The sequence below is a fragment of the Takifugu rubripes genome, chromosome 17 (assembly GCF_901000725.2).
Source record: "Takifugu rubripes chromosome 17, fTakRub1.2, whole genome shotgun sequence".
In the NCBI taxonomy this organism is placed as follows: Eukaryota; Metazoa; Chordata; class Actinopteri; order Tetraodontiformes; family Tetraodontidae; genus Takifugu; species Takifugu rubripes.
This window is the reverse complement of record NC_042301.1, coordinates 3,159,608-3,171,525: the sequence shown is the minus strand read 5'-3', so window position 1 is coordinate 3,171,525 and position 11,918 is coordinate 3,159,608. Positions and strand designations below refer to the sequence as shown.

Below are 11,918 nucleotides of genomic sequence, written 5' to 3'. Positions count from 1 at the left end.
CAGTAACCAGACCCACAACCCGGTATTTAATATACAAATGCTAAAATATTTCTACAAGCGATTGGATTTCAAGTTTTACCCTTAAAGTGTTACATTCGTGATGTGCTTCATTTCCCCCTGAGAACATAAATTACAGTTCGTCTGATTTTGTACATGATCCTGTAAAAAAAAAACCCATTAACTTGTAGGATTGTCTCCATCAATTCCTAATTAAAATGTTTTCCCAACTAATTCCTGTATGAAGACACGACACCACAATCATCTTGTATCTGTCAACATTTTTAATCTAAATGCACTGGGGAGCACTGGTACCGTTTTAATGTAAAAACCAACGCAACGCTGCCCCCTATCGGGTAAAACCGTCTCCTATACGACTGCGGCAGTCGGTCATTCGTATAAACGACAGTCAACAATTTATTTGCATTGGGTTCTTAAGGAGTAAATCGTGCAACAGTTGTAGTTGAAATACATAATCTTTAATGTGAAGTCAATATCCCATTACAGATCAGCAATGGGCTTGTGGGGCCAGTACGGGTATTTGACCTTGTCCAACTTGGTCTCAGGAAACGCTGCATTGAGGTCCTCGATGGTCATCTGGTCGAAGGGGATCATGTTCTTAAACTTTGACAACTGCAACCAAACACAAAATGAAAGTTGATGTGAAACAGCATCTAATACTATAATCTCATAATTATTCCATTTAGCATTCTGAAAGAAAACGTTGATTCCTCTTTCACCTCTTGCTCATACTCGGCAATGCGGGCCTTGGAAGCTTCGATGTACTCTGCAGCACTTTTGTTCTGTTTTTGAAAAGTAAAATGTTTTTAAATTTCTGCCTACGTAGAAAAGTACAGAGTTTCATCAGGTTTCATTGTCAGGCAAACTGAATTTAACATTTAATCAACATTGGATGTCTGAGAGTCACTTACAGCTTCTGTCTCCTGTATACCGATGGCGCTAGTCTGTGTGTCCACAGGCTCAGGGACCTTTAATGCCTTGAACTGTAGGTTGGAGGAATCGATTATTTACCACTTTAACCACCCACAAAATGACAATGGCAAAGCCAGAAAAATAAAGTTAAACTGGTAATTGCTGAAGAGTTGAATTTCCTTCTCTTGCATTGAAAGCAGTTAACCAAGAAATATTGGATAAGATGATCTTTAGAAAATCGCCAAACTTGTTTACATTACTGCTAATTATTGGATTTTTTATTTTTTTTTTACATTTTACATTTTAGGGGAAAATGATCAAGGCAAATGTAAATGCGACCACACATTTTTTCCTGTTAACTGTTTTTTTTTTTTTTTTAAATAAAAAGTTGGTGTGAACAATCTTACCTTCTTTTCAAAGTCATCAACCATCCCAGAGTTGGCCACTGTGCTCCTGTAGTAGCTCCAGTCAATTGCGGCAGGGGTTTCTGGCAGGGAGGACAGTCTGGAATAGAGAGAAATCAAGAAAGATGACAATAAAAAGTCAGAAAAACTTCCAACAGCACAGCAGTGCAAACAATTTCATGAAATCTCAAAAATGTTGAGTATAAAAAAGCAAATTATCCATACATAACTAATAACGCAGAAAGACTTCCTGGATTTTTCAGTATAGAAGCATAGTCAAGGAGTGACAGACAGATAAATTCTTCATGCTGAGTCAGTTTTTTGTTCTGTGTTTACATGCGATTGACTTGTGAAACAACCTGCAGTCAAAAACTTCCACCTTGACACGAACATGACAAGAAACCTGTTGTCAACGAACACTTATTGCGAGCTGTTGTGGCTGCAGAACATTGGCCTAACAAAAGGTGAAGTGAAAACTGTCGTTGGTGTAAAACTAACTTGGCAGCAATGGCATCGCTGCGGGTCTTCAGTGCATTAAACATGCCCCTCTGGTTGGGTGGAACCAGCTCAGCAAACGCCAACCAGTCAATGGCCTTCAGGGCTACACGGCGGCCTGCCATCCTGATGCTGAAAAGTAATAAAAACTTTAGGGAAAAGCAAACAAAAAAAAAAGAACCTATGAAGAAAAATGAGTTCTCTCTTATTATTGACCACTTATTAAACACAAACTGGTCTTTTTTTTGCAGTTAGACACCTCTGAGGTGAAACTTAACCAAGCTTTGCAAAGCTGATTTATTTTAAGAAATGACCAACAGTACAATAAGCATGTATGGATGGCTGTTACCTTACGCATCGATAATGCTGACAAACATTATATACATGTCCTTGATAGCTAAACAAGGGCTAGTTTATTGTATTAAGTAACTGGGAAAAAATGTAATAAAACGCGGAATACATTTGCACTAACAATTAGTTATCTTAAGAAGCCACTTCAATGTTGTGCGTTGATCGTTGGTGACACGTATGAGTAGACAAAACCACTGCAAACTAAGAAATTACCTCCCTAGTGCATATTAAGATTTTTCAACGAACAGAGCAACATTAAAACGCTTTAAGTAAAGTTTAAAGCATGAGGAGCATCAATGACACCGGGCCCTTGAAGACCATTAGAACACAAGCTAAAGGCAGCTAGCTATTAGCGTTCTAGCCAAGGTCAGCAATACCTCTCTATAACCAATTTTTGCCCAAATACCACCTGGACCTTATGCTTATACCGAAACACCCACAATACGTATATTAAATAAATCACAACCTGAATATTAGATCTAAATAGGTAGTGGTTCATTTAATAAAAGCTAGGCTAACGTGCTTACCTTCGTGTGTAATGACAGTACGAAGGGGAGACCAGAAGTACTTCTTCTTCTCGTGGAGGCGAGGAACCAAATACCCCCACTGCCCTCTGCTGGCTGTGTGTGGTACACCACATTTTTGCATGCTGTCGATCTCGGGATGCTGGGACGAGAGCGCAAATCATTCTGCTTATATTTAAACTACGTCCAATAACAGGGTACAGGTGTGTGTGTGAAAATTTACAAAACAAAGATCTATAGGGTAACAGAATGTAGAAATATTCTGAATTTTATCACAAAGGATACAGCCGCACTTTAAACAGTGTTGGTGCTTTTTATCCGATATAACCTCTTCGGTCGTGTGTCTCTTTACAACAGAGTTGTGCCATTAATTTTCTGTTAAATAACGTTTATTTATTTTATTTAATGCACTATATTTACGGTTTTATTTGATGTAATGACATTCGTGCAGCGTTCCGTTTAAATTTTATAACTTGATACAAATATTACAAGCCTGTTTTGAAATGAATACATTTAAGCATGAAATGTTTTTGCCAAGCCCGACTGACTACAGAACATACACGTCTTCCAACTTCTGCCAAAGCTTTCCATCTATAATCCCAGTGTGGTAAATGTAATGTGTTTTACTTGCTTCGTGCACATAAATGTCCATAACACATTTATTATCTCCAAACTTCCACAGTCCACAACAGGACTTCTGTGAAATCATACATTTGGAGGCATTCGTTCTGTAATGGGTTAAATATACCTGCAAAAATAAATAAATAAGCGGAATATCATTTAGCTAAATTGTGAGGTATTTATAACAAGGTAAAATGGGGCTACGAGATTTTTAGTATTTTCTCCACAAGAGAATCATAAAATTCTTCTCTATTGTAGAAATAAAGCGTGTATCATGCACATCAAACGGATTTAGAATCCCGGCACCTTTTATTTAAGAACTGGGCTGTGAAGGAGCTTGTATTTTTGCTAATAGATTCATTCTTAAAATTAACAATAAATAAATAAATAAATCTTCCCATTTAAACTCTTGTTTTATAAATGTTTATTTACTAACATCAGTTTTTACAAGTAACTGACCATTGGGATAAAGTTATGTATGTACACAGTACAGATTCAAACATATTTAATAAATATCGTTTTCCCTGCTGCTCGTGGCCGCAGGACTTTAAGAACACTACACATTTTATTTACAATAATACAGCAAAACCCTTCAGAAATCAATCCTTCTTTTTCTTTACTCAAGGCCACGTGGTGTGAGGAAACAAACGTCTAATACAGTTTTAATATTATTTGAGTTTGTTTTAAAAAATACGCAGAGAAATTGCGTCAGGATACAAATATTCAAGCGACTTCTTGGGGAGAAATGCAGTTTTGTTCATTAAAGGCTGCTGGGTGAGAAAAAAAACATTTCACATTGCAAAGGCGCTGCAGATTTAAGTACTTTCCAGGTGCAATTCGATGGTTTCGTCCCGATTTTTAAAAACCTCGGGCGGCTTCGTATCGACTATTTAAGGCGTGTAAAAATAAATCTATTTCCAAATATTGCTAAGAAATTTAGGTCTTACTACAGTCCACGTGACTCAAAAATAAGTCATTATAAAATACGAGTCAGGCACTGAAATTACCCACCCCGAACCAACTTTGAATCGTTCATTGCTCAGTTTGTTTTCCCCAATAAAAAAAAGAACCCAAAAATATCCTCTTCCATAACCGTGATTAAACTATAACACTAAGACAAATAGTACATCCCATAAGTGACGGGTCCACCGAACAGTCCCGGGACAGGCAAACCGGGCCTGGGAAAGGCGCTTGACGGGCTCCACGTCGGAGAGCCCATGTGCGCTCCGAGGGGGAACGGCAGCGTGAAGGCGGGCAGGACGGGCTTGGAGGCCAGTTTCAGTTTCTCCAGCTCGGCTTCCTGTAGTCTCTTGGCTTTGGCTCTTCTGTTCTGAAACCAGATTTTGACCTGAGTCTCCGTCAGGTTGAGTGAGTTGGAGAACTCGGCTCTCTCGGCGATGGAGAGGTACTGCTTCTGGCGGAACTTGCGCTCCAGGGCGAGAAGCTGCGAGGTAGTGAAGGGCGTGCGAGGTTTCCTGTTGTTTTTGTGTTTCCTTAAGTTGCACTGACTTGGACTCGTGCTACCTGTTACAGGGGGGAAAAAAAAACAGAAATAAGCTGACGAGGCTGAAATGAGAAAGAGCTAAAATATGAACACAAACCAACCGCGGAGAATAGACACATTTTCTTTTCTAATTTGGGGACACATGCAGCCTCTGTGCCATCGCAAAGGTTACGCAGGAGAGACGATGTTTTGTGCGCTTTATGCGCGCAGCAAAGTTTACACCAGGAAATGTGCACCCGTCAACCACCGCAGGCACCTTTGGCACGAACACGCGCGCTCATTTCTGCAGTTGTGCTCATCGCGATGGAGGACGCATAAATGCGCTAAATCATTCCCGAGATTGCGCAGCTTTCAGGAGAAGAGAGGCAGCAACTTACGGGGCGGCGTGGGGAAGGAGGCCGTCTGAAACCAAGTGCTCTGATCTTTGTCACAAAACTGCGGGGTTTCTTCACTGGAACAGCTGGAAACTCCCGGCGAGCTCTCCGCGGACAGCTTCCTCTCCGCGTAAAGAGTCCTTGGAGAGAAGTGCGCGCCGCTCTGCGCAGCCACGGGCTTCGGTAGCACCAGGGTGAACTCGGAAGGTGGAAATGCACTCCGACAGGTGGTCTTCTTGGCAATTAAAGACTCGACGCTGAACGGGAGGCTGCTGCGCTGGTTTTTGTATCCTTTCTCTATGGTCATGTCTTTGGGCTGCGCCTCCTCTTCCTCGGTCTCCGTCTCCTCTTTTTGATGGAGCTGTTTTCCGTCTTCGGACGGCGACCCCTGCGCAGGATTCATCATTTGACAGGGGGGGTGGGGCCATGCACCTCCGAGTGGCCCGTGAAGTGGAGTGGAGCTGTTCAGGGTCGCACCGTCCAGTGGAAGCGTCTCAGGCCTGCTTGGTGTCCTTTACGCGCCGGACAGACGCGACTATAAAAGTGCAGGGCCTGTCCCCGCCCCCCGGTCCACCACGTTCCCACCAATCAGGCCGTCAAGCTGACCCTGTGACGTCTCCATGCACGTTTGTGATTGGCTCGGATTTCTTTTTTCTTCTGGGGGAAAATCAAGAGGCCTCTGAAAAGAGAGAGAAGTTAATCATACAGACCCCATGCAGAGCCAGGCCATTGATGGTCCTCACAAAGTAGCTCGGACCAATTTTAGCGCAATTAACCAGTGGGGAGGGCTCTCTTGACCATTTATATCCATTAGCCGTCCACTCTGCTGCTATTATTCACTCGATTATTCTCCCTCCGCAAAGATGAACACGACTTCGAGCGGCAAATTCATATCAAGCGTCACGCGTTTTGTTTTAAAATGCGAAACCTGCAAATCTTAACTGCAAATTAACATTTGAAACCCAAACCATATATTATTAGCGCCCCTAACCGGATTAAATCAATTCTGAATATGCGATGACTAACCCAATTTAAAAAACCCTAATCCCAACATGAGGAGATGCGCAGTCCGGGGATGGAAATAAATGAGGTTTGAGTGTCGGTCACACAACATTACAACAATTTAAGGGCTGTCAGGAGCTTTTCTCGCTTCACAATGGCTCCAGTTGAGAAGCAACAGGCGTTTTCTCTCTCCGGGTCACACTATTTAATAAGGCAGACAAGTTGTGTTTGGGAAGGCGCCAGGCTGGGCAGGATCAAAAAGACAGAGACCTCGGAGAGGGGAAAACAGGCAGTGTTTAAGTCCGTTTAACTGACTGTCTCCTCTGCAGTTTACTGTCGCAGAGCTGACAGGAAGCTGCCGGAAACGGCTGATCGGAACCCGCAGTAACACGATGACCTCCATCTGAGGCGGGATGAGTGAGATTTAAAGAGAAAGAGAATAAAAATGAACTACTTCCGGAATTTTACGACGGTAACAGATCTGTTTATACATTTTTGACTTGTGTTCTGACATCTAAACAGGTCAATATTTCTAAATTTATTTTCTTCTTGCCATATTCATTGAAAAATTCAGCAAACCGAGAGTCTCCTAATTTAAGAAAAACAGAACTTTCCTTTGTGGGAAACGTTTACAAGATCCCAACATTAGCATTTCAAGCCCAGTCACTTACTCTATTAACCTTTCTAATGACTAATTGAGGTGAAATTAGGAATAATCACCCAATTAGATGAGATTTGTAACCACTAGATTGTGGCTGCCGCTTGTGACTGTCATGCAGCCCTGCTCGGCCCCCGTTTCCCCACAAAGATGCTCGCCCCCGGCAACACAAACGATCTTTGATTGACAACGCCGCATATTGAGAGCTGGCCTCCTGGAAGCCCCCAGGTGAAACGGACAATTTAGCCCTCATCAGGTGAGAGGGGCAGCTCACTTGAGTAAATCCTGATGTCAAGTCCGTTCATTCACTTGGTGCCTGACACAGGCCCTCTGTCTCCTCACACATCGGGGGCCTCGCTGCAACCAGCTGGTTTGGGTTTAGCCTTGAGCCCTTCCACCGCGCACCTTTCCCACTTAAACTCTGTGGTGTCGTGCAAGAAGGGAGCCGGACTCATACAGAGATCCATCTGATACAAGCGCGCACCAGAACAGGGACTACACGTACCTCTCGTCCCACCGGTGTTCAGTGTATTTAGCTCTGCTCCCCCCCCCCCCCCCTTCCCAGAAGACATTTCTGTAACAGCATGCAGGCGAGCGAGCAGTGTCAGAAGGCGTTAGAGAGTTTGAAAGCAGATCTGGGCTTCAAGGCCGACGGAGCTTGATGGGAAGCACTTTGCGGGCACCAGAAGCGAGAGCTTTCTCACACGCATGCGAAAGGACCGTTTACAGTCCTCTGGTGCTTCCATGAAACCACTTAACCGGTTCATAGAGCGCAAGAGCCGACTCCGGTCTGATACCGGCACATTCCAGCCAGGGCCAGACTCGTTCCACGTGGGAGTCCAGGTGAGCCGGTGTCGTCCCGTCAACGCTGTCCCTGGTTCAGGACCTCAGAGAGGCCAAGTTTAGGGTGGAGGTCTGATGATTTGGCCTTTTATTAATGACTGCGGGTCAGCAGTGGCCTCGCGAGGTGACGAGACCTTCGCAAACGAGGCTCCTGCATCATCGTGGCTTCGTATTTTTAGAAGAAAAGCAATTTGCGGATGAATTCAGCCGCAGAATTCCACATTCTGGAACAACCGGAGTGAGTGAGCAACACTGGGCATCAGGAACGAGGAAGTCATCAACTTGCAAACCAAAGAACGTCCCCACAAAGTGGGTATTCTTCTTTGTTTGTGTTTCTCTTTGAATACTTCTTTAGATGAGAGGATGCTGATTCCAGGAATGCTCCACATGAAAAAGATTCAGATTCAGATTCAGATTTTTGAATCTTGCTTCCATTAAATTTAAATCACAGCTTTTTTGTAAACGTGCCTATCAGATCTAGTTATATGTAATAATAGTGATAATAATAATTGCACTGCTCTGAAGGGGAATAATTGGGTGGAACCAAAGTTGGAGGCATTCTTTATCCAAATTATAGCCACAACTGCCTGGTAGTAATAACGTTGTTGCAGGCACTAAAGGGCAAAACAAATGTGTGTTTGAATATCCTGAGATTACAATTTCAAAGTCCTCCCAGTGAGAATTGGAACAATGGCGAGGGTGGGAAGTTCAAAAAGAGAGGGCTCTCATTCAAATAAACAAGCGTGTTGACTGTGAATGGGGCTGATACCGAGCAGCCGGATTGGTTCTCAGAAGCTGGAGGGTGCTTCTGCCCCTCGGAATCCTACTTACCCCCGACTCCCAAACCCACAAGTGCTGCAAGCCCAGCCTGATAGAGCCTCACACCACAATAACCTAACATTTACTCCATGTCTTTATCTTCCGTCTCCTCCACAGTGTAAAAGGGTAAAGTAGACGGAACGGTGAAGGGGGAAAGGAAGGGGGGGTGGGGGTGGGGGGGTAAGAGCTGTTGCTTAATGAGCCTGAAAATACAATTGCACTGTTCTGACTGTGAAGGAAGCCTGCAGGCTAGTGTAAATGAGCAGCAAGAGGAAGCCCAGAGGGATGGGTCTTGCTGAGTGGCCAGAATAGAGAGATGTAGTGGGGGGGGGGGTCCTGTTAGGGCAGCGTTAGTAGAGGAATCGCGGGCATTATTACATTTTTTTTCACCCCGACTGGACCCGACAGGGGAACCCTGAGCCGCTGCTCTTGCGCTGAGGACAGGTGAGATCCGCTGCGGCCTCAGAACCACGCGCAACGGCGGCGGCGCCATTTGTTTGTCGCCCTTTTTCAAACCCACGTTTCTCGGCAGCGCCACACAAAGACTCCTTTGAGCCTCCAGTACACTCATCACTCAGTTTAATTTTCTATTCTTCTGCAGAATCCCAGTTAAGAGGCAAGAGTGTCCCACATTGCATATGTTCTCTCACGAGCCGTGGGTGCTCTTTTGACCGCTCCGCCAGGCATCTGCTGCCCATAGCCTGCCCATATCTGCATTCTAATGCACACGTCCTGCTGGGATGTTAACTTTAGGCCTTCGGTAATTGATGGCTTCCACACTTCAGCTGAGACCCCCCCCCCCTCTTTTTCCTTCTCCCTGCTGATTGTTGGTATATCTCTCCGGTCTTTCAGTCAACCATTGTTCCTTTATGGGGGAATTATAATAGACTGAGAGAGAGGGAGAAAAGAGAAAGACAGGAGGGGGACAGGGAAGGGGAGGAGATAAAAAGGGAGCCGCTGCTGATATCTGGTGAACTCCAAAGGGGGAGACTTCATTCTCATTCTGCAAGTTTGGCACATGCCTTCTGTTACTAAGTGGCAGCCTATTGAAAGAGCGCCATGCATTTCCCATTCTGCGGCTCTGCTAGGTGCCTAGACTTACAACCCTGGCAGCTGTTGGGTCTTCTATGCAGCCTTAGACGCCTCACCGCAGGTGAGCTCCCATACCAAACTCCCAGTCTCCACTTCGCTCAATAGAGCCTGTTTCAACTCTTTTATCAGCGGGTGGAGGCTGAATTTATGGGACGCTCACGGAAACAAAATTCACGGTTCTCCAGATTGCACTCGGTGGCGTTCATTTCAGCGCGTCACGCACATGCACGCACAATTAAACGAGGAAAGGAGGCATGTGCGCGTTGCTCCAGCCAAAACCCAACACTTTTTCTGCAAATGTTTTGCTCGCCAGTAATTGCAACATGGACAACCCATCACCGAGGAATAAACATCCATTTTGGGGGGCGGAGAGGACTGAGCCACTTTGTGGCGTTTTAGAGTCGAGCTAAAGCAAACAAAGCGATGAAAACACGGCATTTTCCCTCCCCAAAGTTAACAATGCTGTTCAATAAAGTGCGTTTATGTAATGTGCAAAGTGGCAACTTGGGTCCGGTGTTTGAGGAGCGAGTTGGGTCGGTAAACCGCACTGGAGGAGGTTGTTGTTTTGGTTTGGGCAGCTTTTCCGCCCCTTTTTTCCTTCTGAATTCAGCGGCCGAATTTGTCTTGTTTATTTTCCTCTCATCCTCTCCTCTCTTGTGTGATGCGAGCTGTTACATATTACTCCTAGGTGTGGTGCCTCTTCCCTCAAAGGTCTCCACTGTCCCCCCCCCCCCCCCCCCCAAACTGCTGCCAAGCTGGGCTATCTTTTCATTTGGTTACTTAAGTGTAATTGCTTCCCTTTGAAGCCTCAGAGAGGCAAATCATTTGCTTTGGCTCCAGGGCAGTAATGGTCACCGAGCCAGCGACCCCCCCCTGGTCCGAGAGCGTCGGAGAGACCGCGAAAGGCCAGATCCCATACGGAGAAGAAATAATTCGGCCAGGGCCGCTCAATTTCACCTCTCTTTTCATCCCATTCTTTGAAAACTTTTTTATTAACAACAGCTTTCTTTCTCATACCAGGGCGCCAAGACGGGGGTGGGGTTTGGGGGGGGGGGGGGGGGGGTCAGTCGTGGCATGAGAGGCTATCGGCAGCGGGGGAGGAAGGCTGGGGGTGGGGTGTGTGTGTTTGTATCCATGTATGTGTCTTCGAGTTGTTCACACACACACACACACACACACACACAGAGGGCCGCGCTGGTATTCCTGCACCTTGTCAGTGTGATTGTGTTTATGAATCTAAACGTGCACCGTTGTAATTATGCACACACTGGTGCAAGCGTTGTGTTATCCAACGTGCTTCTGGCTCAGAAACACCCCCCTGTCTCACAGCCAGTGACAGGCCTGCAGAAACGCGGCGACCCGGCACACAAAGGCCACGTTTAACGCTGAAAATTACTCCACCACTTACAGTAATTGTCACAATTCGGAGCGCACTGACATTGTAATCTCATAATAAGGTAATGGGGGCTGAAACTGTGTACAGCAGTGCGATTAGAAGGGCGGAGCCCCCCCCCCCGATTGGAGTTCAAATGCCAGGGGGCTGTGTTTTCTTGTCCAATGGATTTATGGAGATTCAAAATTAATTCTTTATGCATGAGTTATTTTCTTATGACAGCTCTTGCTGTACGATGTAATAATAATAATCATCATCCTAATTACTATAATAATAATATTAATAATAGAAAAGAATGAGAAAAATCTCTCTTGATGGCAGAAATCACCAGTAAAATAACCAAGCCCTGTATCCAGACACCTCGCTATCGGCGAGCAAAGATAAAACCTGCCAAATCACTGTACATTTAAACGGCACAAGTTATCTTCAAGACACCACGGAGCCAAATTGATGTGGACAGGCTGCCGTAAAGAGCCGACCTGGCTTATGAATGTTGGGTTTTACTTGTATCATTCTGTCTTTGAGGTTTTTAAGAGAGAAACATTCCCTGCAGTCAAGCCAGATGGTAACAATTCTTAGACATATTACGAGCTGCTCGCTGCCAAATAGCATACCTTTGGGCTATGTTTTCAGTGGGCCATAAAAGCCAATAATGTAATTTTGATCTATTTTATCAGATATCACTCTCGCTCTGGCTACGTTTAAAACAGGACAGGAATTCCATCTATTTTGCTTTTCAGCCCAGAAGTGCACATTTTCAATATCCAACCTGCTGCGCGGCTCTGCTTTTCCAACGTCTGAGATGGTATTTGCATTCATGCAGACGCTCAGATGGATGGAAACGCACTCCTCTACGGTTGCAATGCCACGACTGGGGGGGGTTCTTTGTGAGAGCACTTAAGAAAGGC

The 11,918-nt window shown here is 45.0% G+C and overlaps 2 protein-coding genes across 3 annotated transcripts; both read right to left on the bottom strand.

Moving 5' to 3' along the window:
- Positions 1 to 278: 278 nt before the first annotated feature.
- atp5pd (ATP synthase peripheral stalk subunit d) lies at positions 279 to 2,837 on the bottom strand. Its single transcript, XM_003971942.3, has 6 exons — positions 2,708 to 2,837; positions 1,833 to 1,961; positions 1,338 to 1,434; positions 930 to 1,001; positions 738 to 800; positions 279 to 630 (listed from the first exon to the last, which is right to left on the bottom strand). The coding sequence occupies exons 1-6, from the start codon at positions 2,818 to 2,820 to the stop codon at positions 499 to 501; spliced, it is 606 nt and encodes a 201-aa protein (XP_003971991.2). The 5' UTR covers positions 2,821 to 2,837; the 3' UTR covers positions 279 to 498.
- Positions 2,838 to 3,734: 897 nt separating this feature from the next.
- LOC101076366 (homeobox protein MSH-C-like) lies at positions 3,735 to 5,741 on the bottom strand. Of its 2 annotated transcripts, none has more exons than XM_029851450.1 (2): positions 5,204 to 5,741; positions 3,735 to 4,846 (listed from the first exon to the last, which is right to left on the bottom strand). In XM_029851450.1, the coding sequence occupies exons 1-2, from the start codon at positions 5,607 to 5,609 to the stop codon at positions 4,437 to 4,439; spliced, it is 816 nt and encodes a 271-aa protein (XP_029707310.1). In that variant the 5' UTR covers positions 5,610 to 5,741; the 3' UTR covers positions 3,735 to 4,436. The 2 variants fall into 2 exon arrangements, with proteins under 2 accessions (XP_029707310.1, XP_003972017.2); XM_003971968.3 differs by having other exon boundaries at positions 3,735 to 4,849; positions 5,207 to 5,738.
- Between the last annotated feature and the right edge of the window lie 6,177 nt (positions 5,742 to 11,918).